At 42.8% G+C, this 25,500-nt stretch overlaps 1 protein-coding gene across 11 annotated transcripts in view; it reads left to right on the plus strand.

Annotated features, from left to right (window-relative positions):
- Positions 1-25,500, plus strand: part of CTNND2 (catenin delta 2) — a 515,372-nt gene that overhangs the window by 367,089 nt on the left and 122,783 nt on the right. For all 11 annotated transcript variants that reach the window (XR_008331611.1, XM_053397153.1, XM_053397157.1 and 8 more), the window contains one exon: positions 23,492-23,624. Coding sequence is in view for 10 of the 11 variants with exons in the window: in XM_053397153.1 (XP_053253128.1) it covers positions 23,492-23,624 (133 nt within the window). In the remaining variant the exon portion in view is untranslated. The remainder of the gene's footprint in view (positions 1-23,491; positions 23,625-25,500) is intronic.

Genomic DNA, 25,500 nt, shown 5'->3' on the forward strand with positions numbered 1-25,500 from the left:
AGGCAGTCAGAATCAATCTTGAACTTAAGGGCTGACATTTCATTTGGGCTGACCTGGATTTCTATTAATCTTTCACAACACTTAATAGAATTACTTCAGCCTCACAAGTCCTGCAGGTATTTGGGAAGTTTCTTTTACTTATTTTGCACCAATACTGTTATTTTACACCCATAAACAATTCACCAACACCGGCTCATTGAGCAGTAAGACAGCAAGTTGGTGGTAGGATATTCCATCTGTGTTTTATTACCTATTCTGCAATTTTCCATGTAAAAATAAAAGTACTGTATTTTTTGCTCTATAAGACTCACTTTTTCCCTCCTAAAAAGTAAGGGGAAATGTGTGTGCATCTTATGGAGCGAATGCAGGCTGCACAGCTATCCCAGAAGGCAGAACAGCAAGAGGGATCGCTGCTTTCGCTGCGCAGCGATCCCTCTTGCTGTTCTGGCTTCTGGGATTCAGAATATATATATTTTTTTGTTTTCCTCCTCCAAAAACTAGGTGTGTCTTCTGGTCTGGTGCGTCTTATAGAGTGAAAAATACGGTATTTGTCCTGATTTGAAAAGTGATCTGTGGTGCAGCTTGAGATTTAATTACATTCGCTAAATGCATCCGGTTCAGTCCTGCAAATGTTCTTAGAAGTGGTTTCTCTGCCATCTGCATTTTCTGGATTCAATGCATAATAAAGTTGGCTATTGTGAGAACAGAATGTCAGACTGTATGGGCCTCTGACCAGCTTCAGCAGAGATATTCTTAGTCTCTGCGTCTTTTTACTAACTGCTTAGGCTACCGTATTTTTTGCACCATAACACTCACTTTTTTCCTCCTAAAAAGTAAGGGGAAATGTCTGTGCGTGTTATGGAGGGAATGCCTACGGGTGGCATGCCTACGGACTTTCCTCCTCTAAAAACTACGTGCGTGTTATGGTCGGGTGCGTGTTATAGAGCGAAAAATACGGTATATTCTCACATAATGCTAAATTGAACCATGGCATAGCACTAGCAAGGTGACCCCTGAGGAAATCCTAGCCACTTTGCTCCCTGCTGGGCTTCTTAGGTTGAGGCAGCAAGGCAGGTAAACCAATATTTGGCTAGCAAGTCATCTGAATCTGGCATCATGATTAAGGCCCCTCCTCCTTAACACATGGCCTGTAACCAACCAGGGAGGAGCAAAATCTGTCTTACAAACCAACCTTGGAGGAAGAGAGGTTTTTGGCAGCAGCTGCATCTCCCACGAGGCTGCAACAGTGATAAAAGCAGCTGTGGTTGTGGAAATTGCCCTTTCCTCTCCAGCTGCTGAAGGCATTCTGTTTTAATCTCGAGAAATTTGGATGTTCATGTTGTGTCCCTTACTTTGAAGCGCTCAAGTGTTTTAAGGGCAGGTCACTGCAGCAGCAAACAGACATTTTTATTTCAATTTTCCTTTGAGAGACTGGTTTTCATCCCTTGCTTAAGAACAATATTACACAGACTGGGAAGAGTACATTTGAAATCTGCTCAGCGCAGCATCATGGTTCATATGGTTAGCACTGGGAAGAATTGGTTGAATAAGAGGAACAATAACAGGAATGTTAGTTAAGGCTTTGTGGCTGAGTAGGGTTTTGAACCCTGGTTTGCCAGGTCCTAGTCCAGCACGCCACACATTGGTTTGCAGAATAAGCTACACACACAGTCTTTCTTTTCCTGACATTCAGTTGACTTTGCCATCAACTTAGAATTACAGCCACGGCTGTCTTAAAATACATCCTAGTTTCATAGTGGTGTTCATACATTCATAGGGAAGCAACTCTTAACTTACATTCACAAGTAGGATGCTGTTTGGAAAGCTCTTCTAGTTATAATGTTTGGAAACTAGTTGCACAATTCTCACTGAGACAAAGCACAGGAGAAGGCTGCGTTGCCACTACCATACAGTGGTACCTCAGGTTACAGACGCTTCAGGTTACAGACTCTGCTAACCCAGAAATAGTACCTCGGGTTAAGAACTTTGCTTCAGAATGAGAACAGAAATCGTGCAGCGGTGGCAGCGGGAGGCCCCATTAGCTAAAGTGGTACCTCAGGTTAAGAACAGTTTCAGGTTAAGAATGGACCTCCAGAATGAATTAAGTTCTTAACCTGAGGTACCACTGTATTTGAATTAAAAGCTTAATCCCCCCAGCCCTTTGCTTGAACCTAGTTTTTCTTTTTCCAAAAGTAGGAATATTAGCCAGATAAGTGATCTGGAATGTATACTTTTGAAGCATAAGAATGTTTGTACTGGATCAAGGGTAATGATCTGTTCTGTGTCTCTGGCATAGTCGACATTCAGTAATAACACTTCAGTTGAACTATAGTATATCTAGATTCCTGCCTTTGAGTCTGTTTCAAATGGCATCTGATCCAGAAAAAAAGTGAGAAATGGGATAGTTGTGATGTAAGTTTTCCCTCCATGTTAATGTTAGTTTGCATCATCATCATAATCATTCACTTCTTTTAAGAAAAAAATCCCAAAGTGGTGTGCAACACATTAAAACATCAGATAAAACACCCCGGAAGAAAAGAAGAAAATCAAATATAAAGTATACACTCAAAGCAACATAACTAGCAGGAAACTAAAATATAAAACTACAGAATGCACGTTGAACACAGCAAAGTTAACAGTGGTGGAAGTGTGAAGAAATTAAAAAATATTGGGAATCTATATATAACGAATTGAAAAAAATTCTTAGATACACCTTTGTTAAAAAACCTGAAGCCTTCCTCTTGGGAATGATCAGGGATGAGATTAAGAAAGAAGATCATATAATGTTTCAATACGCAACTGTAGCTGCCAGAATCCTGTTAGCGCAAAATTGGAAAACCCCAAATATCCCGACCATTAAAGACTGGCAAACCAAATTATTTGAGTATATGGATTTGGCAAAAATGACGCAGAACATCAGACAGCAAAAAGGTAAAAAGTTTATTGATGATTGGATTAAATTTACAGCATACATGGAAACAAATTCTAGAGATATAAAAATCACAGTAGGTTTAATATAACCCTTGCGATGCGCATACGATATAAAATGGAAACTGCAGAATGGAATTATTATTTTACATAACCCGAAACCGAGATGGAGGGAAGTCAACCACTTTTTGTTGTTAACTAACGTCTGTTTTTTGGTTTGTTTATGCGTTATGTTTTGATTGATGTTTTATTTTTTCACTTGGTGTTGTATTCTTTTTTTCTTTTTTTCTTTGTTTTTTCGCTGTTTGGTGATAAAAAATGAATAAAAAGAAATTTTAAAAAAAAGAACACAGCAAAGTTAACAAAATAAATTATCTTAAACATTCCAAGAGAAAGCATCATTAGAGGAAGTCAAACGTAAATTGCACATTTAAAACAGCATAATTAACAGGAGAAGAAAATATCAAGTGTAGAACATATCTGCTGCTGTTGCAGCCTCTTCACTAAGAGGCAGCCAAGATGGTCTCTTGCTTGGTCAGCAGACTCTGCTTTCGTAGCTGGAGTTAGTCAGGCCAGGTGGGAAAAGGCCTGCGAGGCAGGGAGCAGGTCTTGCAGCCAAGATGCTCCACAAAAGACAGTGGTGTGCAGGTCTCCAAAGAGGTGAAGAATCTGAGCAATGCCACAGTCATGGTTATAACCTTCACCTTTTCTTTCAGGCTAGGGACTTTGCTGTTTCATGTATAGTCTTTTCCCAGTCGATCTTCGGGCATCTGAGTGTTTCATCTCAGGTATGAGCAACACTAGCCATTCCTAAAGATGCATCAGTGTAGTGAGTGAGATACAGTCTTGAACACACACCGCACTTTGTGCTCTTTGCCTTAAAATATCCTTGGCATTTAAAAACAACCCTAGTATCAGCTTCTTTATGAAAGTATGTGCTGCGGAAATTATGCTAATTTATCTGGAGTGTAATTATAGACTAGAAAGATTATTTCACAGTCAGAATTGAATTGTTGTAGATAAATGTGCATTAACTTAATAGTGTGCAGATAATTAGTTTTTCTATTTACTCAGGGAAGGTAAGGGGGGGCGAGATGTAATCAGTTATACAAAGCTTGCTCAGTCAACTGAAAGTATATTCTATCAGGATCCCAGTAATGAGTATTTTCCTGACATCTGTCTCCAATTTCCCCCCCCCATCCTGTAATTAAAATGGTCAGTGGTGACTAATTAACCCATTTAACTTTATTTCCATTTATGACATTTCTTGTACAAGAGAGTTAAATGTGCTACAGAAGCAGGGCATATTTGCAATTACATACCTAATTTGGTAGAAATAAAAGTAATTTTTTCCGTGATAAATAGCTGAAATCTACAATACACAAGGTGTGTGTGTATGTCTTTTACATGCTCCCTGCTGATAGGAAAGTGACTGAATATGAAATATTTCAGACATCATTGTCTGGTAAACATGGCTTAATTGAGAAGACCTTTTCTTGTCTTGCATCTCATACTTCATTAATTCCATTGTTCTGAGGTATTATTCCAGCTTAGTGTATATTTGCAGGATGGGAAGGAAGGGTGTATGGTGGGGGAGAAACAATGGTGCCTACAGACGTTTATCTTAGTGTGTAATATATAGAAAAAATATTTACAAAAACAAGGTCTCTTTCATCCAGTGTTACCATGGTTCAGTCTTCAGAAACTGATCATTCTGAGTTATCAGTCACTGACTAAATTTTCCCGTACAAACACAATGGAAAGCATGCAGTGATTTCAGTATGCAGAAATCATGTGTGTTCGTTTTTTAACAGTTCTTCCCCAACTGACCTTTCCAAGCGTGCACCGCAATACTGCTTCTTCATACTAAAGTAATATTTGCACATTATAAATCATGTGCAGTAAGCCATTTGTGCAATGAATGCTGGTGTATTTAGCTTGTTTTTGAACGGAACAGAGTCAGTTACAGCGGGGGTCAAATTATCTGAAGATTTGCATGAAACCTCCTGGGCAGTGCAGAACTTTTGAATAGAATGTGCATTCATCTGTTCTCCACATTGTTTGTTCACTCTGATATGGTTTGTTTTCGACTTGTTTGAAAATGTTTCTGTTGTTACAGCCTTCATTATATCGGGTCACTGTGGACACTTTTGGAAATCTGTGAAGCAGCCCTTTTAACTTTAGCTTGATTTTGTTTTATGTTTGCATCTCCTGATATAACTCTTGTTTTCTCTTTATTCCGTTGTTTCCTACTTGTACCCATAAAGCACCCATCCACATAAACCAGAGAGCTCTAATTGGATGTGTGGCTTCCTTAAGTGTGTCTGGGGTAAGGAACCATATCTGTGTCTCACAGATAGCTGCGAGAAACGCCACTGTAATGCTACACCAAAATCAAATATTAAAGCTATGTAAAGCATAGCTCTGTTCTTAGGTGCTTTCCTTGTGGAAGTTCCCATCGGGGCCTGTCTTTTGTCTGTGTGCTGTGATTACTCATTAAAATGGAAGTGCAAGGCCAAAGAAGAATTTTGTATTTTTATGTATTACTTCTAATTGAGCTAGCTGAGCTGTTGTGCAGAAGCGTTGTTTTTTGTTTAGAAAGGGTATGAGGGGGGGAATTAAAATATAAAGTTGACTATTAATAATAATAATAATAATAATAATAATAATAATAAATGAAGCAACGGTGATGAAAATCTTGCAGTGTTTTGGTAGCACTGCAAATGCAGCACACTGTAAATCAGGCGTCCTCAAACTCGGCCCTCCGGATGTTTTGAAACTACAATTCCCATCATCCCTGACCACTGGTCCTGCTAGCTAGGGATCATGGGAGTTGTAGGCCAAAAACATCTGGAGGGCTGAGTTTGAGGAAGCCTCCTGTAAAGTTCTTTCCACAGTGGTATTCTAACATGAATTCCATCCTAAAGATACATTAGTGTTCTCATTCACTATAGTGTCTTGGACCTTAGTTCTTTTAAGGCATGCCACATGCTTCCTATCTCTGCTACTTGTGACATGCACACCTATGTGGGACGCAAGTGGCGCTGCGGTCTAAACCACTGAGCCTCTTGGGCTTCTTGATCGGAAGGTCGGTGGTTCGAATCCCCGCGAGGTGAACTCCTGTTGCTCTGTCCCAGCTTCTGCCAACCTAGCAGTTTGAAAGCATGCCAGTGCAAGTAGATAAATAGGTACCGCTGCAGCGGGAAGGTAAATGGCATTTCTATGCACCTGGCACTCGTCACGGTCTGCCGTTTGACAGTAGCGGTTTAGCCATGCTGGCCACGTGACCCGGAAAACTGTCTATGGACAAACACTGGCTCCCTCGGCCTGAAAGCAAGATGAGCGCCGCAACCCCATAGTCACCTTTGACTGGACTTAACCATCCAGGGGTCCTTTACCTATATGTGCTAACCAGACTTCCTAGTTCTCTTCAGTTGCCATTCTTCCCCAAATTTCCTTAAAGAGCATTGTGCCAGATGGCTTCAGAAGCAGAGAAAGTATTCCACACAGGAATACGACTTTATCTTATACTAGTTCATACCCTCCAACATTCCTCAGATGAAAATAGGGATGTTCTATTCTACATCAGTATCACGGCTTGTGCATTTGCTTTTGGTCAAGTACAAAAGCTATTAGAGGAAACACCCAAAACTGCAGTATTTCAAGCACACAAATGTTTGACTATGTATTGCATTTAGGGAACCCCAAGGGAAATAAATACAACTAACTGGGGGGGGGAGGAGAGAGAGAGACTATGTGATGCCATTTATGAGTATTTTGGAAGCATGATAACTTTGAACAACCATCATTGTTGCGATTGTGCAGCTGTATGATATGGGGTAAAGGTAAAGGGACCCCTGACCGTTAGGTCTAGTCGTGACCGACTCTGGGGTTGCGGCGCTCATCTCGCTTTATTGGCCGACAGAGCCGGCGTTTGTCCACAGACAGGGTCATGTGGCAAGCATGACTAAGCCGCTTCTGGTGAACCAGAGCAGAGCACAGAAACGCTGTTTACCTTCCCGCCAGAGCGGTACCTATTTATCTACTTGCACTTAGACGTGCTTTCGAACTGCTAGGTTGGTAGGAGCTGGAACCGAGCAATGGGAGCTCACCCCGTCATGGAGATTCGAACCGCCGACCTTCTGATCGGCAAGTCCTAGGCTCTGTGGTTTAACTCACAGCGCCACCTGCGTTTTGGGATCCAGGTACATAGTAAACTTTTGAGTTCAGGGATACATAAACTTCCTATTTTTTAGTGTTTTAGTGAGCAAATTAGGAACATGTAAGCAACCACAGCATCTTCGTGCTATGGATGGTGCAGCTGCCCAGACACTCTTCCTCCCCAATGCACAAAATGGGGAGACTCATCAGATATCAGAAGGCGCCACCAATTTAGCTCATGGAAGAGAGCAGTGCCGGGGGGGGGGTGAGGGGCTTCCTTCCGCTGAAAGAGGCTGGGCTGCCTGCAGCTGCACCCGCATCCTCTTAAGGAGCAATATCTGCAAAGTACAATAAAGCAAAGTACAATAAAAGGAGGTGTTGCCCGTATAGCAAATTCAGTAATTTCAGATAAGTCCAAATATTCATTCTGAATTCTCATGTTCTTTCATAGTTTGGGCAGTTGATCAGCAGCCATAATGTGTGGGAATAGAGGGCGTTTATTTGTTTACTGGGACGCGGGTGGCGCTGTGGGTAAAACCTCAGCGCCTAGGACTTGCCGATTGCATGGTCGGCGGTTCGAATCCCCGCGGCGGGGTGCGCTCCCGTCGTTCGGTCCCAGCGCCTGCCAACCTAGCAGTTCGAAAGCACCCCCGGGTGCAAGTAGATAAATAGGGACCGCTTACCAGCGGGAAGGTAAACGGCGTTCCGTGTGCCAGATGCAGCTTGTCACGCTGGCCACGTGACCCGGAAGTGTCTGCAGACAGCGCTGGCTCCCGGCCTCTAGAGTGAGATGAGCGCACAACCCTAGAGTCTGGCAAGACTGGCCTGTACGGGCAGGGGTACCTTTACCTTTACCTTTTATTTGTTTACTACTTTGGTTGGTGTGCATAACATTGTATTTTGCTTATCTGTGTATATAATATTCTTTTCTATGAGGTTAAGTGGGAGACAAATGTGCCGGGAGCTGGCCAGAGTCCTATTGTGCTACAATTTCTCTCAAGACAGTTTCAAGATGAGTACCTGTGAGCACATGTACACAGGTGTAACAAGAAAAGAACAGTTGCTTTCATTGACATACCTGACATAATTTTACCCAGGTGAATATAAATTTGGCTTCATAGGTGAGACAAAAGACCTATCTAGTTTGGCATTCTGCCTCCAATAGTAGCTGCTGAGATGTGTTTGGGAAGTTTGTGAGCAAGACATGATGAATATCACCCTCCTTTGTTGGTCTTTAGCATCTGGTAACCCCAGAGATCTACTGACTGGGAGCACAGGGGGACCATTCTTAGCTGTTGTATCAAAAAATCTGCTTCTGCCTAACAAGTTTAGTAACTCAAAAGCTAGTGATCATCACTGCATGCTGTGGCAATTAAACTTAGTTCCTTTTGAAATCAATGGAACAGGTAATGATTAACTTGTCCCACTGAGTTTGGGGAAACCTAAATTCAGCTAGCCTATTAAGTTAATTAAGTTTATCCTGAGCTGATCAGTTAATATCTTAGGCTGACTCTTCAGTTGTTGGGGGGTGGGATGAAAGAGAGAGAAATGTTTATCCCAATTACCTCTCTCTGCACCATTCACCACCTTCAATTTAACACTGTGAAGAAATATTGGGATGAGTGGATGTTGTCACACCAAGAGTGGGTGAGATTTCTTTATCTTAATACTAAGGTGAACAGCATTTTCTTCCATGTTGATGTAATAATAGGAAGGAGACAGGGCAAGGATAAGGTAGGGACATTTTAACAATGATAAAAAGTAGGAAAGGATCTGCAAAATAAAATTGGAGGTGTATTTACTGCTCAGTGTGGTGGTACCAATTCTTTTGAACCTCCCTCCCAGCTGAGATGAGAAAGGCTGGGGAGACGAAGACCTTCATTTCAACAGGCATCCTATGTAGGTTTTCTGATGTTGTGGTTTGTTTTAAATGATTTTATATTTATTCTGTCTTTTCAATCTTACTGTCTATCATGTAGAGACTTAGGGAATATGGTGTAGAACTATGGCAGTCTTTCCATCAGTGCAAGCTTTCAGCTTGCCAGACGGAATGATCTCCACTCTCCCCTCCCTACATGCTGGGGGTCGTGTCCCCTAGCAAATTGGGGAGTAGGTTGGAGAGGGGCAGAGACCCCATTGCACTAGTGGAAGACCTTGCAAAGGCTTCTGCCAGTGGGACTCCTTAGTTGCACCTGACCCCCAAGTGCAACACGGTATAAAAATTGTTGAAATATATTTAGTCTGGATAAAGAGAGGCTAGAGTGAAATGATAAAAATGAATACTGTGACTCTTAGCTTGTGGGCCTTAACCTCCTCTGAATTCCACTAGTTTGCCAACTTTGTAGCCTGTTCACCTGGTGTTTGACCTTTGTTCACCTCCCTTTTGCATTTAGGAACAGTTCCTTTTCTCATAAGGCTATAATGCAGTAAAAAGGAAGGTGAGAGTGATCATTGATCTCCACTAAATGGGAGAGCAATTACCGAAAAGGCCACATTTCAAAGCAATTTAATTTCCCTTTGGGAAGAAGGATGATCAGAAGGAGAGCACTATAGCATTGCACCTGACAGGGATGTATTGCCCAAGACAATTATACCTGCTTCTGGAAGGGAATAGAGTGTTAATAAAATAACAGAAAGTGAGGATCAAATAAATAAAAAGAAATCAATCTGTGTTGTTGGCAGGTAAGACAGTCTTCGTACTTAGCTCCCCAGAGGTTCTAAAGGTACACTTTTTAAAGACGGATTTAAAAAATTACTACTGATGCCTTAGCACTCAAATGGCTAACTTTATTCAGTCCTGTGACATTAATCAGAAGCGTGTCCCCCTAAAGGAGATTCTGTGCTCCTCTTCTGTGTGTGGAAATCCGAGCTGTGATCCCCTGAATTTATTCCCTCAAAGAGCAGAAGATGCACCTGGGATGCTGTTTATGAAGGGTGATTTTGCTGCGCACACAGACCTTCCCTTTTAACTTCACCGGATTGTGCTATAAACCTCAATTTGGCCTCAGGAATAGCCATGCTTTGAACACATTTCCCCTGCTCCTAGTAACCTTCTAGCTACTTTAATCCCGCTATCTTCAAGGAAGCCCATATCGGCAATTGTCAGGCACTGACCGCTTTGATAAGTCACATTTTCTTCCTCTTCCACATCTAAGAAAGAAAATGCAGCTTTCTAAGATGGTTTAAAATGTCCACCTTCATCTCTTAAATAAAACAACATGCTGTGTAGAAAAGCTGCTGCTTCTGAAAACACCTCTGAATCCATAATATGAGACTCTTAATCTCAGGGTTCTGGGTTCAAGCCCCATGTTGGGCAAAAGATTCCTGCATTGCAGGGGGTTGGACTAGATGACCCTGGTGGTCGCTTCCGATTCTGTGATTCTATTGGACTGGTATAGTAGTAGCTGATTTCCAGTGCCTTTCGGGGATTTCTTTGTATATAATTAATAATCGAGAAGTGTCTTCGCATATTTTCTGTCAGCGGGATTTGGTTTGATCAAGATTACAATCCGTTTCTGCTTGTTCATTGTAGCCCATTCTCTTCCCCCGTCTTGCCTTTTTTCTCTTTCCCTTGAAGATAAGGAGGGACTGTTAATGTGCCAGTCTTGGCTGATAAAGCAGCTGGTGCTTACAGCACTGGCAGAATACGATAAACGTGAGGCAATTAGCATTACTCCTTTCAACCTTTAAATGGGTTGAAGGTACCATTATGAAGATACAGGTTGGGTGGGTTCTTTGCTTCAAATGGTTCATGCTGCGCAGACTTTAGAAAATGCATCTTTTACGAGAGTAGCTTTCAACTGTAAATCTGCACATCACAACAAAGAGAGTGCATAAGTTGATATCTAATGCAGTGGCGACAGTTGTATATGTATGTTGTTTTCATTCATGGGTAAAATCAGAAAGAATAGTAAACATTGCAGCATTAAGGTTAGAATCAGTTTTAACCACATTCAGCTGAAAATGTTTTTAAAAGCAAAACAGCCTTACTCATCTAAGGGAAACTCCGTAGGAGAAGAAGGCTAATGTTCCAAACAATGATTTAACTTGTGCGCCCCCATATGGAATCCCTCTTGGTGTTGGTACATAGAATAGGTCATCCTGTCCAGATCATAGAACCTGTGGAGGAATACATGGGCCTTTTGTACTCTGTTTTATGCCATTCCATAAATGGCATTCAGAATTGTTTTTGTTGGTGTTCATCTGTCTTGAGAGACAATGGAGTGCACCTCCTGGAGTGGTCAAAACAGCTGCTTTAGCACCACCAAAGTGATCTCCCCGGGGCGCAAGCCTGGGCAGTGTGTATGGAGGTCCTGGGCTGCCCAGACGACAAGACTCAGTCTCACTGATGTGGTCCAGAGCTTGGGTAGGCAAACTAAGACCCAGGAGCTGAATCCAGCCCATTTGCCTTCTAAATCCGGCCTGCGGACGGTCCAGGAATCAGCGTGTTTTTACATGAGTAGGATGTGTTCTTTTACCGTATTTTTCGCACCATAGGACGCACTTTTCCCCCTCCAAAAATGAAGGGGAAATGTGTGTGCGTCCTATGGTGCGAATGCAGGCTTTCGCTGAAGCCTGGAGAGCGAGAGGCATCGGTGCGCACCGACCCCTCTCACTCTCCAGGCTTCAGGAAGCTATCCGCAAGCCTTGCAAGCCTGGCGGGAGTTCCCGCGGGCTCACAAGGCTTGCGGGCAGCAGCCTCCAGCCCCGGCGAGTGTCCGCAAGCCTTGCGCGCCCGGCGGGAGCGCACGAGGCTTGGCGCGGCAACCTGTCGCCCAAAGCACCGGGAGCCCTCCGGAGGGCTCCCCGTGCTTTGGGCGAGTGTCCGCAAGCCTTGCGCGCCCGGCGGGAGGTCCCGCCGAGCGCGTGAGGCTTGGGGCGGCAGCCTGTCACCCGAAGCACGGGGAGCCCTCCGGAGGGTGCCCCGTGCTTCGGGCAGGTGTGCGCAAGGCTTGGGGCGGCAGCCGCGGCTGGGGGGGGGAATAATTTTTTTTTATTCATTCCCCCCCCAAAAAAAGAGGTGCGTCCTATGGGCCGGTGCGCCCTATAGAACGAAAAATACGGTACTTAAAATGCATCTCTGGGTTATTTGTGGGGCCTGCCTGGTGTTTTTACATGAGTAGAATGTGTCCTTTTACTTAAAATGCATCTCTGGGTTATTTGTGGGGCATAGGAATTCGTTCATTTCCCCCCCAAAAAAAATATAGTCCGGCCCCCCACAAGGTCTGAGGGACAGTGGACCAGCCCCCTGCTGAAAAGGTTTGCTGACCCCTGGTCTAGATGAAAGCAGAACAATATATTTGGCCACAAGCTTGGCTGCAGAAGTTTCTGTAAGGAGGCGTACAACATCCCATCCAACCACCTGAGAAGACTGCACTCTAGATTTGTTTAGGGCTTATTCCTGAAGGTATCCTGCAAGGCAGCAGAGGCTTAGGATCAGAGTTTTCCTTCTCCTAGATGGGCTATCTTCCCAGGTTGACGAGCCCCATCTGCCCTTCACTTACCTCTACACCAAGACCGCTTTCTTGGTCATGGGACCCACTATTTGTCTAGTCTGCTCAAATGGCTGGAACCTTTCTTTGCATTGCTAAGGAACTCTCTAACTCGAGGGTTTGAGACCCATTGGCTACCCTCATCTGACGACCAGTCAAAGCCATTCCCAAGGTGTGGCCACTGTCACATGCTGACAGCTTCTAGGAGCCATAGGTGAGAGCTGAGTGCAGGGTGGGGGACAAAAGGTGGACAAACTATCCCAGAAGGAGCACAACATGTCCCCCAACAGAGGTACTACCCTTCCCTTAACACCCTATATCCCCTCAGAATTGTTTACATGCATGATAATTGCATTGCACCGACTTCTCCTCTCCTTTCAATCTCCAAGGAATTTCTTTTCGCAAAGCTAAACTAGCATTCTAGGCTCTTTTTCCCCACAAAACTGGCTCAGTGGAAGATCACCACTGGAAAACAATAGATAACCAGAATAAGAGTGAATCTGATTCAAGTGGGAGCACTTAGGATTTTAGGAGTCTCTGTTTATTTAGGGGTAAGAACATGTATGTAGTGATTGTTACAGAGAAATTGTAACTGGTCATATTTCTGTGACTTCTCACCATTTTGTGTGTTTAACACTGCTGTTCATCAGTTATTCAGGGTCAGCTTCTGTGAGTGGAAATGTAAAATACAGTGGTACCCTGGATCTCAAAATTAATCCATTCCAGGAGTCCGTCGACTCCTGAAACGGTTTGAAAACTAAGACTCAGCTTCTGATTGGCTGCAGGAGCTTCCTGCACTCAAGCAGAAGCCGCGTTGGACGTTCGCCTTCCAAAAAATGTTCGCAAACCAGAACACTTTGCGGCGTTTGGGAGCCGATTTGTTCAGGAGCTAAGCCATTCGAGTACCAAGGTATCACTGTACTATGAACTTGTTGTCAGTATGGATAGAGGTCATAAAAACGAGACCAAAATCACAACAGAGTGAGTGCATAAACGTCTCACCTTACCCACAAAAGTTGTGACCTGCTGCTTCCCTCCCTTGGCTATTAATCAAAGAGACTGACTCCTATTGCTGTAGAATTGTTCCCCATCCTTTTATGACCTATGAGGCCACTGGATGAGACTGAGATCCTGTGAAGATGCGAGGGTGTCCTTTATGTGGACAAAGCAAGATATGGTTCTTTCTCTCGCCTGAGGCTTTTGAGCTCCTTCCTGCCTTGTTGTTGTTGTTTAGTCGTTTAGTCGTGTCCGACTCTTTGTGACCCCACAGGCCAGGCACTCCTGTCTTCCATTGCCTCCCGCAGGTCAAACTCATGCTGGTAGCTTCAAGAACACTGTCCAACCATCTTGTCCTCTATCATCCCCTTCTCCCTGTGCCCTCCATCTTTCCCAACATCAGGGTCTTTTCCAGGGAGTCTTCTCTTCTCATGAGGTGGCCAAAGTATTGGAGCCTCAGCTTCAAGATCTGTCCTTCCAGTGAGCACTCAGAGCTGATTTCCTTAAGAATGGATAGGTTTGATCTTCTTGCAGTCCATGGGACTCTCAAGAGTCTCCTCCAGCACCATAATTCAACAACATCAATTATTCAGCTATCAGCCTTCTTTATGGTCCAGCTTTCACTTCCATACATCACTACTGGGAAAACCATAGCTTTTACTATATGGACCTTTGTTGGCAAGGTGATGTCTCTACCAGTCCCCCAAAGGCATCAAGGCAAAGAATCTTTAAGCAGAAAGGCGCAAAGGATGCTTCTCTTTATCACCAGCTGCCACAAACTGCAGAGAATTTAGCTCTGGTTGTTTCGCTCCAGCAAGCTGTCCTCTCTGCCAGCTTCTGCGGGATGAACAATAGTCCCCAGCCAGGATTCTATCCCACCCTATTTTGAGACTTGAGAAAGAAGCTCTTAGGAGAACGGTGTATTTCAAAGCATTTTTAAATCTGCAATATGCATCGCGACAAACTCTTGCAGGGAGAGAAAATAAAAACGATTTAGTATGTCCGTGTTGGTACATCATCAGTGTCTGTTCCAGTTTGCAGATAGATAGACCATATCCCATGCATGTTCAAATAGCCATGTTTAGGTTACTAAGATGCAGTGTATGTACATAAAGATAGAAAGATTTAGCATAAGGCAGAGAAAACAGCCATTTAACTGCTTTTATTTCGTTAATGTTTTCATGGCCGCATAATATTTCACGAGTCTTATTTTGATGAAGCAGATTAAAGAACGGAAGCATGGATTTCAAACATTGATCCTGCATTCTGTGAGGCGTTAAGTCTAGCCTCATTTTCCACTGGGAATTAAATGGCCCACACTTTGCAGTCTAAATTAGAATTGTTATTATTATTATTTTTAAAAAAGGACAAGGAACTGCTCTGGAAACAAAGCCTGATTCAGACTCTATTAATCATTATGATCCGTCTCGTGCTTACTCTGTGCCAATTGCTTTCAGTCTAATTTGATGCATTGGCTTTAGCAGTTTAAGTCTCAACTTATGCCTAGCAAGAATGGCAAAACCATCCTTTTTGATACTCCCTGACAAAGCCCCTTGATGCAAAGTGGTTTAAGAATTAGAAATAATAAATGCAGAGTTATGCCACGGCTCTAAGGACTGACCAAACAGCACATAGGTTACTGTGTGACGGGGTGCAAGTTGTAATCATTCCAGTACAGTTGTACCTTGGAATTCGAACGGAATCTGTTCTGGAAGTCCGTTCGACTTCCAAAACGTTCGGAAACCAAATCATGGCTTCTGGTTGGCTGCAGAAAGCTCTTGCAGCCAATCAGAAGCCGCAGAAGCCCCGCCGGTTTCCAAAAATAGTTCGCAAACCGGTTTGCGATGTTCGGGAGCCAAAACGTTCAGGAACTAAGCTGTTCAAAAACCAAGGTACGACTGTATTTCCCTTCCCCCGGACAGAGAGCAGTGGTGGCTCTAGTAATCAGAGCCTCCATGTATACCTGTGAATGTCAGGTAGTCGAAGGTAAAAGATGAAGGGTGTTGCTTTTATGCCTTCCCAGAAATATCCAGCTGACTTAAATTAGCTTTATGATCAGATCCACCAGGACTCTTCTTACATTCTTAATACAAGCAAACTTGTGCGACGCTCTTCTACTTTGGCAGCACTCATGGGTGGGTTAGCATCTTTCTAATTTCCCTTCTTTCTTTTTTTCCTTTTCTTTTTTCCAAAGGCTATGCCAGTTGGAAAAAAATGACTTTAATGCTTTAAGAACATGCTAGATAATCAAGCAGCTGCAAGAACTGTGGTTTGGAAAGCTTTTCAATACAGTCATACCTTGGGTTGCGAACATGATCTGTTCGGGAGGCACATTCTCAATCCGCAGCCTGAAGGGCTACGCATGCGCGTGATGCGTTCCGGCGCTTCTGCGTATGCGTGTGACATCATTTTGTTTTTCTGCGCATGTGCAAGCGCCGAAACCCAGAAATAACCCGTTTCAGTACTTCCGGGTTAGGCGCAGTCCGCATCCCGAAAACGTGCAAACCGCAGCAATCGTAACCTGAGGTGTGACTGTTATTGTTTTGATACTATTGCCCTGCGTTCCTATTTTTGCTCTGCTTCTCTGTGATAAAATTAAACTTACGAAAATATAAATCTTAGCGAAAACCACGTTAACAGTAAAGCAAAATAACAAAAAAAGCAGGTTTAAAAAAAATCATAAAAAAATATATTTGTCACAGCAGACTTAGAAGCATTTTTCTTTTTATGATAAATGTTTGGTGTCATTTTCCAACATATGGTTCCTACATAAATCTTCTCTCCAAAGTTGCTTGCAGGCAGCATTGCCCAGAAAGGGGTAGATGTTGGTGTCTGTGTTTCTGTATGCCAACTGCTTGATCAGATGCGAATGTTCTGCTCTAATAGCGTAAATTAGCCCTAGAAACTAACACATTGAAAATTAACCCTTGCAAGAATTGAAAATAAGGGACCTTTGTCATAACTGCCCTCACAGCTTCAGCGTAAAACTGGTGTTGGAAAAGTATCCTCGGGATGCCAAATGGTGAGACATACGCTCTTTAAAATGCCTGTGTTCTCTTAATCGACACGCACATGCTCGTTTATAGCAGTTCCTCTCTGAAGCAGTTACCGTCAGAATCCTATGCAAATGAAGATAAATGCTTTGCCACAGCACTGCAGGCGACCAACAAATTGCTGGTAATTCTGCTGGGGGGGGACTTTTCACCGTTTTTACTCGTGTTTTAATCTTTCTTTCAAACATTGTACACTCACCTGCCAAAATACGAAAGAGAGGTTGCATGCTTTACACGCTAATCATATTTAAATTTCATTGGGAATATTCACTCCAGTTGTTACAGTGCTGCAGTATTGCGGTCTTAGTCCATACCAGTGGTGTCACTCTGAAGTTATTATTGTCAAGTCAGTGCACACCACAGCTCTCCAACAGCCCCCACTCAGTGTCTAGGTATAGTTTGAATCTAGAGCAGATAGCAAGTTAGTTTAAGAGCAGGTGGTAAGGAAGGAATCTTCTTATCTTGGCTAGCAGTTAAAGCTCTATTACCATGTTGCAGCTTGGCCACTTATGTCAATATGGTCAGTGACCACCCAGCTACAGGGGAGTCCACATGTGGTTACATTCAATGAATATACAATCTGTGTACACATATAGTTGAGCTGCGCACTCAGTCAACACTTGGGCTGTCTAGTATTCACAGGTGTGCTGCTAGCAGAAGGAAACGGCTTCAGTGGCACTTACGAAAACATGCTGTTAAAGTAATTCGCCTTTGCCAACAATGAGGCATGCTGGGTCTGTTATCCTTCCTTAAACAGTTCCCTACTAAGACCAGCGTTCAGTGGAAAGAGTTGGGGCAGAACGTGGAACATAACTTTACTGACTTCATTTTCTTGCTTTTGACCGTCAAGTGTCTTCTCTCATTTTGGTGCATAACACTTGACTCAGAAAGGGGAGAGTTGCGGGGAAATGAGCAAATTCTTCTTCTCAGTTTCTAGGCATATGGTAGATGGCTGCTGTTGCTCCAGTGAGAATGTTTCCTTGGCAAAAGAAAGAAATAAAGAGAGAGATTTGGCTTTAGCTGTAGTTCACAGTCTTATGTTGAATCTGGAGTGCTATTCGTGTACTTTGGGGTATTGTTTAGCTGGGGGTTGTTGATGTTATAGGCATTATTTTTTGTATCTTTATTGCAGATCTTAATTATGATTTTGTGGAAATCGTTTGGTTTGTGCATTTTTTGATGTTTTATTTATGGCTACTTTTGTTGTTGTAATTGTGTATTTTTGTCATGTCCTAAGCCGCCTTGAGCATGGTTTGAACTATGGAAAGGCTGCATATCAATAAAATTATATATGTATGTATACTTCTTACTTGACTTTTACCATATTCAATGCACTGAAGTTTCAATGTTGATGATTACTTGTTTCAAATTCACTGTGCGGCACTCTGGAAACCCTTCAGGGTTGAAGAATGAGGCATGAATACATGTAAATACATTATACAATCAGTGTAACATAGTAAGCTACCTAATATTGAATCAGACTACTCTGTCAATCTAGCTAAGTTCTGTTTACTCTGAGAGTGGCTCCTCAGGGTCTGAGGCAGAAGTCTTCCTCACCATCAGCTACCAAAAGTATCTCCACAACTTTGGGCAAAACTAAAAAAAAGTTCAATAACTTTGCCCCCCGAAAGCTGAACTTTTCTCCCCCCCCCAAAAAAATCTTTGGGTTGAATCCAGTGAAGAAGATTAGATCAAAGTATACTTCCATGAGCTGGAGAACATGGTTGATACCTTTTGTCATGATGATTATAAAAATACTCATCCTGAAACTCAAATATATCATAAGAATTAGCATCAAAAGGATAGCCTAGTAACAGGAGTTTTAAGTACTCGTTCCCAATTAGCTCAGTGTCATCATGTGTGTTCATAGATCTGATCTTGCTCAAGTTTATGGTGTCCAGTCGTGGCCAACTCGGGGGTTGTGGCGATCATCTCATTTATTGGCCAAGGGAGCCAGCGTACAGCTTCCGGGTCATGTGGCCTGTATGACTAAGCCGCTTCTTCTGGCGAACCAGAGCAGCACACAGAAACACCATTTACCTTCCCGCCGGAGTGGTACCTATTTATCTACTTGCACTTTGATGTGCTTTCGAATGGCTAGGTTGGCAGGAGCAGGGACCGAGCAACGGGAGCTCACCCCATTGCAGGGATTCGAACCGCCGACCTTCTGATCGGCAAGCCTGAGGCTCTGTGGTTTAACCCACAGCGCCACCCACACTGTAAATTTGTATTAAGTAAAAAAAATAGTATCTACAACTGTCAGTGACTAATGTTAGGTATACCTTGAATGCGATTCACTAAAAACTAAATGTGAAAAATTGCTGTGATGCTGGACTGAACAGTAATTCAATAGAATTCTGTCTCTGTTAGATCTTTAACAAAATTAAGTTAAGCGTGTTGTGTTTAAACAGAGGCTTTGATCCAGAATTTGTATGACCAGAAACCGGATATTTGCAAGACTTCTCCTCCCACTTGAAAACACATACATACACAAATGCTGTCCCCCCCCTCCCCTCCCCCAAACACTAGGAGACCTTCAGGAAATGACTGAGAGGCAAACTGCCTCCACCCAATCTTCTCCAGTTCTTTCCTGCTACAGCCCCAGCATATCATATCCCAGGCCTTTCCTGATAGTTTTCCACCCTCTGAGAGAGGTTTTTTAGTGGGCTGGAGAGGTGGGAAAGCGTAGCTGGGCAAATGGCTTTTGCTCATGCAAACACTGGATTCAAGCCAGAATAGTCCATTGCAATCAATATTTGCAGTACTTGAAAATAGTCCTTTTCCAAAGAAATATTCCCTTAAGTCTCATTAGCTCATGCTCACCATCTTTATTTTAAAACACTTTTTAAAAAAATTATAAGAATATTGTACACCTAGAGTATGGGGCAGTTATTAGAGTGGCTTAATTCAACATATTTATCAAGCCATTTAGCTGCAAATTTAGCAACGGCTAAAAACAATTTTTAACAGTTTTGCAGAGCATCTGCTTATAAAACGGCAATCACATACCAGTTTCTTACCTGCTTTGATGTTTTAGAATAAAAACAGATTTATTGCAAGCATAAACATTTGCTATGAAATTCTTCTCATAGCACAGAGGAAATGCATACTACAGGTCTTCTTTAAAAATTCAAAACAAAGAGACATCCTATGCATTTGGAAAGCTTTGGCTTGCATTCATGACTCCATGTGAAATTTGTGAATTTGATTATCTGTGCTACTTCTTGCGCAAGTACTCCTGCTGTTGGCTTCCTTTTATTCCCTCAGTAACCCAGAAACAGCTAACACAGAAATCACATTGTATGTAACTTACATGAAGGTTCTTCGAAATGTTTTGGATCAAGGGGGGGGGGAGTGTCTAACACGGTTGTTAGAAGCTGATTTGACCACTTCACAGCCTTCGCTGCTAATAGCCAGGAGGTTCAGGGGCACTACTGAATGGGGTAGGCTTTGAAATAGGGGTCTGAGGGAAAGGTTCCCCCCCCCCAGAAAATCAGACAGAGGCAACGTCTTCTGATGACTCCTACTAATGGTAGTTGCCTACATCAATTTTCCAGAAACCCTGTCTTCCACCATGCCAAAGCCCATCCCATACATGAGGGTCCCCTACCTTTCTCCAGGGTGGGGTTTTTTTTGGGGGGGGTGGCTACCTTTCACCAGCCCTATATTATACATGCATTTCTATGGCTCCAACCCAATTAGTACAACCACATTTTTAAAAATAGTTTAAGTGCCAAGCTTCTGTAGTTTCATGCAAATTTACCAAGTACTTTAAGCCTGCCAAAAGATACATTAAACTGCCACTGGACCAATTTTTGTAAATTCTGGGTTGGAGTCTAGCAACATGTTGACAGGATGAGCTCACTAGCATGTTGAAGTGACTAGAGTATTGGGGTTTAAAGCGAGGAATCCAGTTATCCATGCACATGCATCAGTATATTATTTTCAGATATTACATTGCCAGTTTGAGTCCTCCATGACTAACCTTCCGCACAGGGTTGTTCTGAGGCTAAAACACACCAGTGTGAGGAAAGACAACAAAATTAAATTGTGGGTGTTGCTTTAAAATAAAACAGAATGGAAAATAAAGATGGCTGTGTATGTAACAGTGGTTCTACTACTCAGTTTTTATTAAACATTCATGGTTGAAACTGCCACTTCATTTCCTCTATTTGAAGAGATGCAGATGTATGAGTTACTCATGCAGTAGGAGTTTGCAAGTTGTCAGTTCATTTAGACTAAACTCGTATTGAAACGCAAAATCTGTCAGCTGTTAAAATCACTGTTTAGTAGAGACACAGGCCGTGTACGCATGCCCATTTACTCTGGCTCCACTGCGCTCTCACTGCTGACTTTTCAATCGATGATGCAGAGCTTTCCTGTAGTTTCTTGAGAAATACTGCTGTTTTTGATGCACTTTCCCTCAAACTAAACTTCAATCCGAAAGGAAAACTTAAGCTACATTCACTTTGCAGTTAAGCTGAGGTGTGTACATTTGAGAAAGTCATTGTACGTGTGTGGATGACAGCTCAGGCGCAGGTGACAGGATCGTGAAAAGCGGTTGGAGGAGTTGGTGACCGCCTCTCTGGTGTGTACAACAACTTGAAACTCAGTGGAGGAGAACCACCTCACTGCGTTTTGAGTCGCTAATGTGTACATAGCCATGGAGAAAACTAAGTTAAGTAATTGCATCAAAGCAGAATATTCAGACTGAAAACTTGGCCTGAAATTTCGTCTCTGGTAAGAATATAACAACAGAACAGTTGTCAACCTGAGTGGCCAGTTAGTCCTTGTGGTGAATAATGTTGACTATGATTTCTGGAAAGTTCTGTACCTCAAGAGTGGGGAAATAGGCAGCAGACTTGCAGCAATCATGCAGTTTTATATGTAATCGCAACTTTAACCACACGCCCCGTTAGCTTTATTTAGTCATGTTTTTTTATGTGTGATTGCTGTTGATAAATATTTTGCCAAGTTTGGGAGGTGGATGATAAACAGAAGTGCAAACATAACTCTATGATAGAGAACATGAGAAATTATTAAATTTAATATGGGTCGAATACATATCTCATCCTTTTCTGCAAAGGAGATTTAAGAATTTTCTGCAGTCCGGCTACTTTTGATTTCTTCAAAAGAAGAGATACATATTGTTCATATACATTTTTCTAGAGGCCAAGCATTAATTAAGGCACTAATAGAATGTTCTGGGTTGTATCCAACTCTGTGCATGCAGAATTCTGTTCATGTAACAGGACTTCTCCTTCCCCTCCTCTCCCTGCACGCCCTCAAAAACTGCTCAGAGGCATCCTCCAACCTTCTGGAGCAGATTATGAGGTGCTTGGAAGGGAAGAGGATGGGAATCAGTTGGAAGGGACCCCAAGGGTCATCTAATCTAACCCCCTATGTTGTAGAAGTCTTCTGCACTAAGGGAACAGCAACACTTAATATGACCCTATAGGTTTGCTTTGATATACTTGTTCTAAACTCCCCGTTCAACATTCCACGCAAGCAAAAATTAACAGCCTTTATAGCAATTCTGAAGGACGCTTATCCACTTGGGTTGTTAAAATTGAAGTTTAGATATATTGTGCTGGGTCCAAACTTAGTAGACTCATTAAAATTAACAGAATTTGGTAGTTCTGACTAACTTGGGTCCAGCTGCTTTCAGGGGGTTCTGTTCTAATTATGACTAAGTCGGGATCCAGCCCTTTGTCCTGAGCACCTTTGGTCTTGCATGCTCATCTTCAAATTAGTTGTTGCAGTAATCGTCCAACTGTTCCTCAGACAGTCATCATTCTCTGAACTTATTTCCTGGTTTTCGTAGTTTGGGGGTTTGCACAAATCCATGCATATAAACCCATTTCTCAAGCAGACACATTTTGATAGCTCTCACTTCTTGGTGCAGCTGGAGGTTAGTGATAGATCAGGTTCTGATTGATGCTTCACCTACTTTTGATTTTGTGCTGCTTCTTGACAATTGCTCCATCCTTCGTTGTGGCTCAGGGCCATGTTCATATCCCCTTCCTCCTCTCTAGAGGTAGTGAGGGGTGGGGTTATAACACAAATAACAAGCAAATGGTGGTGGGGATGAAGTGTTTGGTTGTGGTTTGTGATATAGAAATATGGATATTAAGCATAGGTTGGCACACAATAAGTCATGAAGTGTACCAAGTGCTCATGGTGCATCCAGGTAGATAATGTGAGAAAACAGTGAGCACATTTGTAACCTGGATGCGTTTCCAAACTTGATTCAACCCTGGGATACTTTCCTGTAAGAGCACTGCATTGGTCCAATCTAACTTAAGATAAGGAGCATGAGGATTTTGCATGCTTGTAGGCATAGTGCCAGTCTCAAGGCTCTGAACTAAGGAGAACTGGCATCCCACAGTTGAGCCCAAGTTCTTTGTTGCAGTCCTGTGGAGCTCTTTAGGTAATGCCCGTCCTCTGATACTGCTTCTCTCCCAACTCCCAGCCCAGATCTGGTACTTGGGATAGGCTCTGTTCATCGTCAGTGAGAAAGCATGGTTGTGCATAATGGCTGTGTTTCTGTATGTTTTTTTGTTTTCTTAATCTTTATCAGGGCTTCCTATAGTGCATTTCATTTCTATTATTTTAGAATAATAGAACTTTGAGAAAACTAATCTAGCCAAAGCTACCTTTCTCTAATCACAGTGGTTTTTAAATTTCTGGGTAGTCATGATACTGGTTACCGTCTACTTTCATTATGGCAGTGATACCAACAACAAAAACCCTATACATTTCCTGAGCTTGGTGCACTAAAACTATGGGCATGAACAAGTATAGGTGCTGCTGTCGTCATTAGAGCAACTGCTAAATCCCTTCTCGTTTCTTTGTGCACAGAGAGTTTGGATGGAGAGACCCGGAACTTCCAGAAGTCATTCAGATGTTACAGCATCAGTTCCCCTCAGTACAATCCAACGCTGCTGCCTACTTACAGCACCTCTGCTTTGGAGACAATAAAATAAAAGCTGAGGTAAGAGAAGTAGTTGTTTAAAACATGTGCGTATGTGTGTTGTACAACATATGTATGCTAAACCACTGTTGAAATTCTGAGCTGCCTTTTTCTTTATGGAGAACTCCAGGAGAACTTCCTATCTGTGCTGTGGCTTACTCCGTGCCAGTGTGGTGTAGAGGTTAAGAGCGGTGGACTCGTAATCTAGTGAACTGGGTTCGCGTCCCTATTCCTCCACATGCAGCTGCTGGGTGGCCTTGGGCTAGTCACACTTCTCTGAAGTCTCTCAGCCTCACTCACCTCACAGAGTGTTTGTTGTGGGGGAGGAAGGGAAAGGAGAATGTTAGCTGCTTTGAGACTCCTTCGGGTAGTGATAAAGCGGGATATCAAATCCAAACTCCTCCTCCTCCTCCTCCTCTTCTTCTTCTTTGTTGCCTTTTTGTGAGGCACACTTCATGAACTGAGGTTTTTTTTTGGGGGGGGGGGGGCTTTTTATTCTGTCATTGGGCTATGTACCAAATTTCAAATTTCTGTTGTGGAAGTACCTTAAACTTTTTTGATATCACCTTACATAAAGCTTTTAGTTACAGGCAGGTAGAGGAAAAGGCAACCTCAGAACAATTGTTCATATAGCTATTTCCAGAGCATGGGGGAAGCAGGTGAGCACTGTAATAATAATTTCTTGATCCATATGTGTATTCCCTCTCATTACAGACATGTGTAAAGTAATGTTTCCTTGATTGGTTGGACTACAGCAAGCCATGCCTCCTGGGAATGGTCACATTCACACAAAATTATTTGAATGAGTGATACTTTTTGTAGTCTAGTTATATTGAAAGTTATAGTTAGCCTGATGCGCTGCTCTCTCATATCTCTGTTGAAAGAAATTGGTGTTTTGTTTTGTTTTTTAAAAAGAATCTGCACCAGAGTCAAATGTGTTACAACCTCATTTTTACCAACATTTAATGTTTCTGCTTAGCATAAAAGGTAAAGGGACCCCTGACCATTAGGTCCAGTCGCGGACGACTCTGGGGTTGCAGCGCTCATCTCGCTTTATTGGCCGAGGGAGCCGGCGTACAGCTTCCGGGTCATGTGGCCAGCATGACTATGCTGCTTCTGGCGAACCAGAGCAGTGCACAGAAACGCCATTTACCTTCCCACTGGAGCAGTACCTATTTATCTACTTGCACTTTGACGTGCTTTCGAACTGCTAGGTTGGCAGGATCTGGGACCGAGCAATGGGAGCTCACCCCGTTGCGGGGATTCGAACCGCCAACCTTCTGATCGGCAAGTCCTAGACTCTGTGGTTTAACCCACAGCGCCACCCGCGTCCCATTTCTGCTTAGCATAGATGCTTCTTAAAAGATGCATCTTTGCCTTTAGCCTGGCTTCATTCATAACGATGGCTTGACGACTTTCATCACTTGCTGACTCCATAGAAGTGCATTCTGCCCCTGACCATACTGATTGCAGTGTCCATCTGCTGTGATCATCAGAATTGTAGGAGGAACATGTCTCTGGACCTCCATTTGATCCCTGTAATTTAGGATGGTCGTGTGTGTTTAGGCACGGAGCCATTTGCCTATGTGGACCAAATGATGAAAAGACTAAACAAATTGTATTTTTTAAAGTCTTCACATCATAGAGTTAGAATGGACTCCCTTGAGCACTAGCAAGTATACAGATGGAAAGTTGTTAATTTGTCAACTAACTTCAAAAAGTCCCTTAGGATCCTAGCTTTTGATGAGCTGACCCATCCACTCTGCTTATTGGATTTTTTTATATGTAAACAAGATTCTTCATAGCAATTAGAGTTGTGTCTGCAAGGTCAGAAAATGTGGTTTTACTTGCTCCGTCCTTTGGCTGCAGTGAACCAGTAATTGCGAAGCCATTTCTT

Source organism: Podarcis raffonei, chromosome 7 (assembly GCF_027172205.1).
Source record: "Podarcis raffonei isolate rPodRaf1 chromosome 7, rPodRaf1.pri, whole genome shotgun sequence".
Taxonomy (NCBI): Eukaryota; Metazoa; Chordata; class Lepidosauria; order Squamata; family Lacertidae; genus Podarcis; species Podarcis raffonei.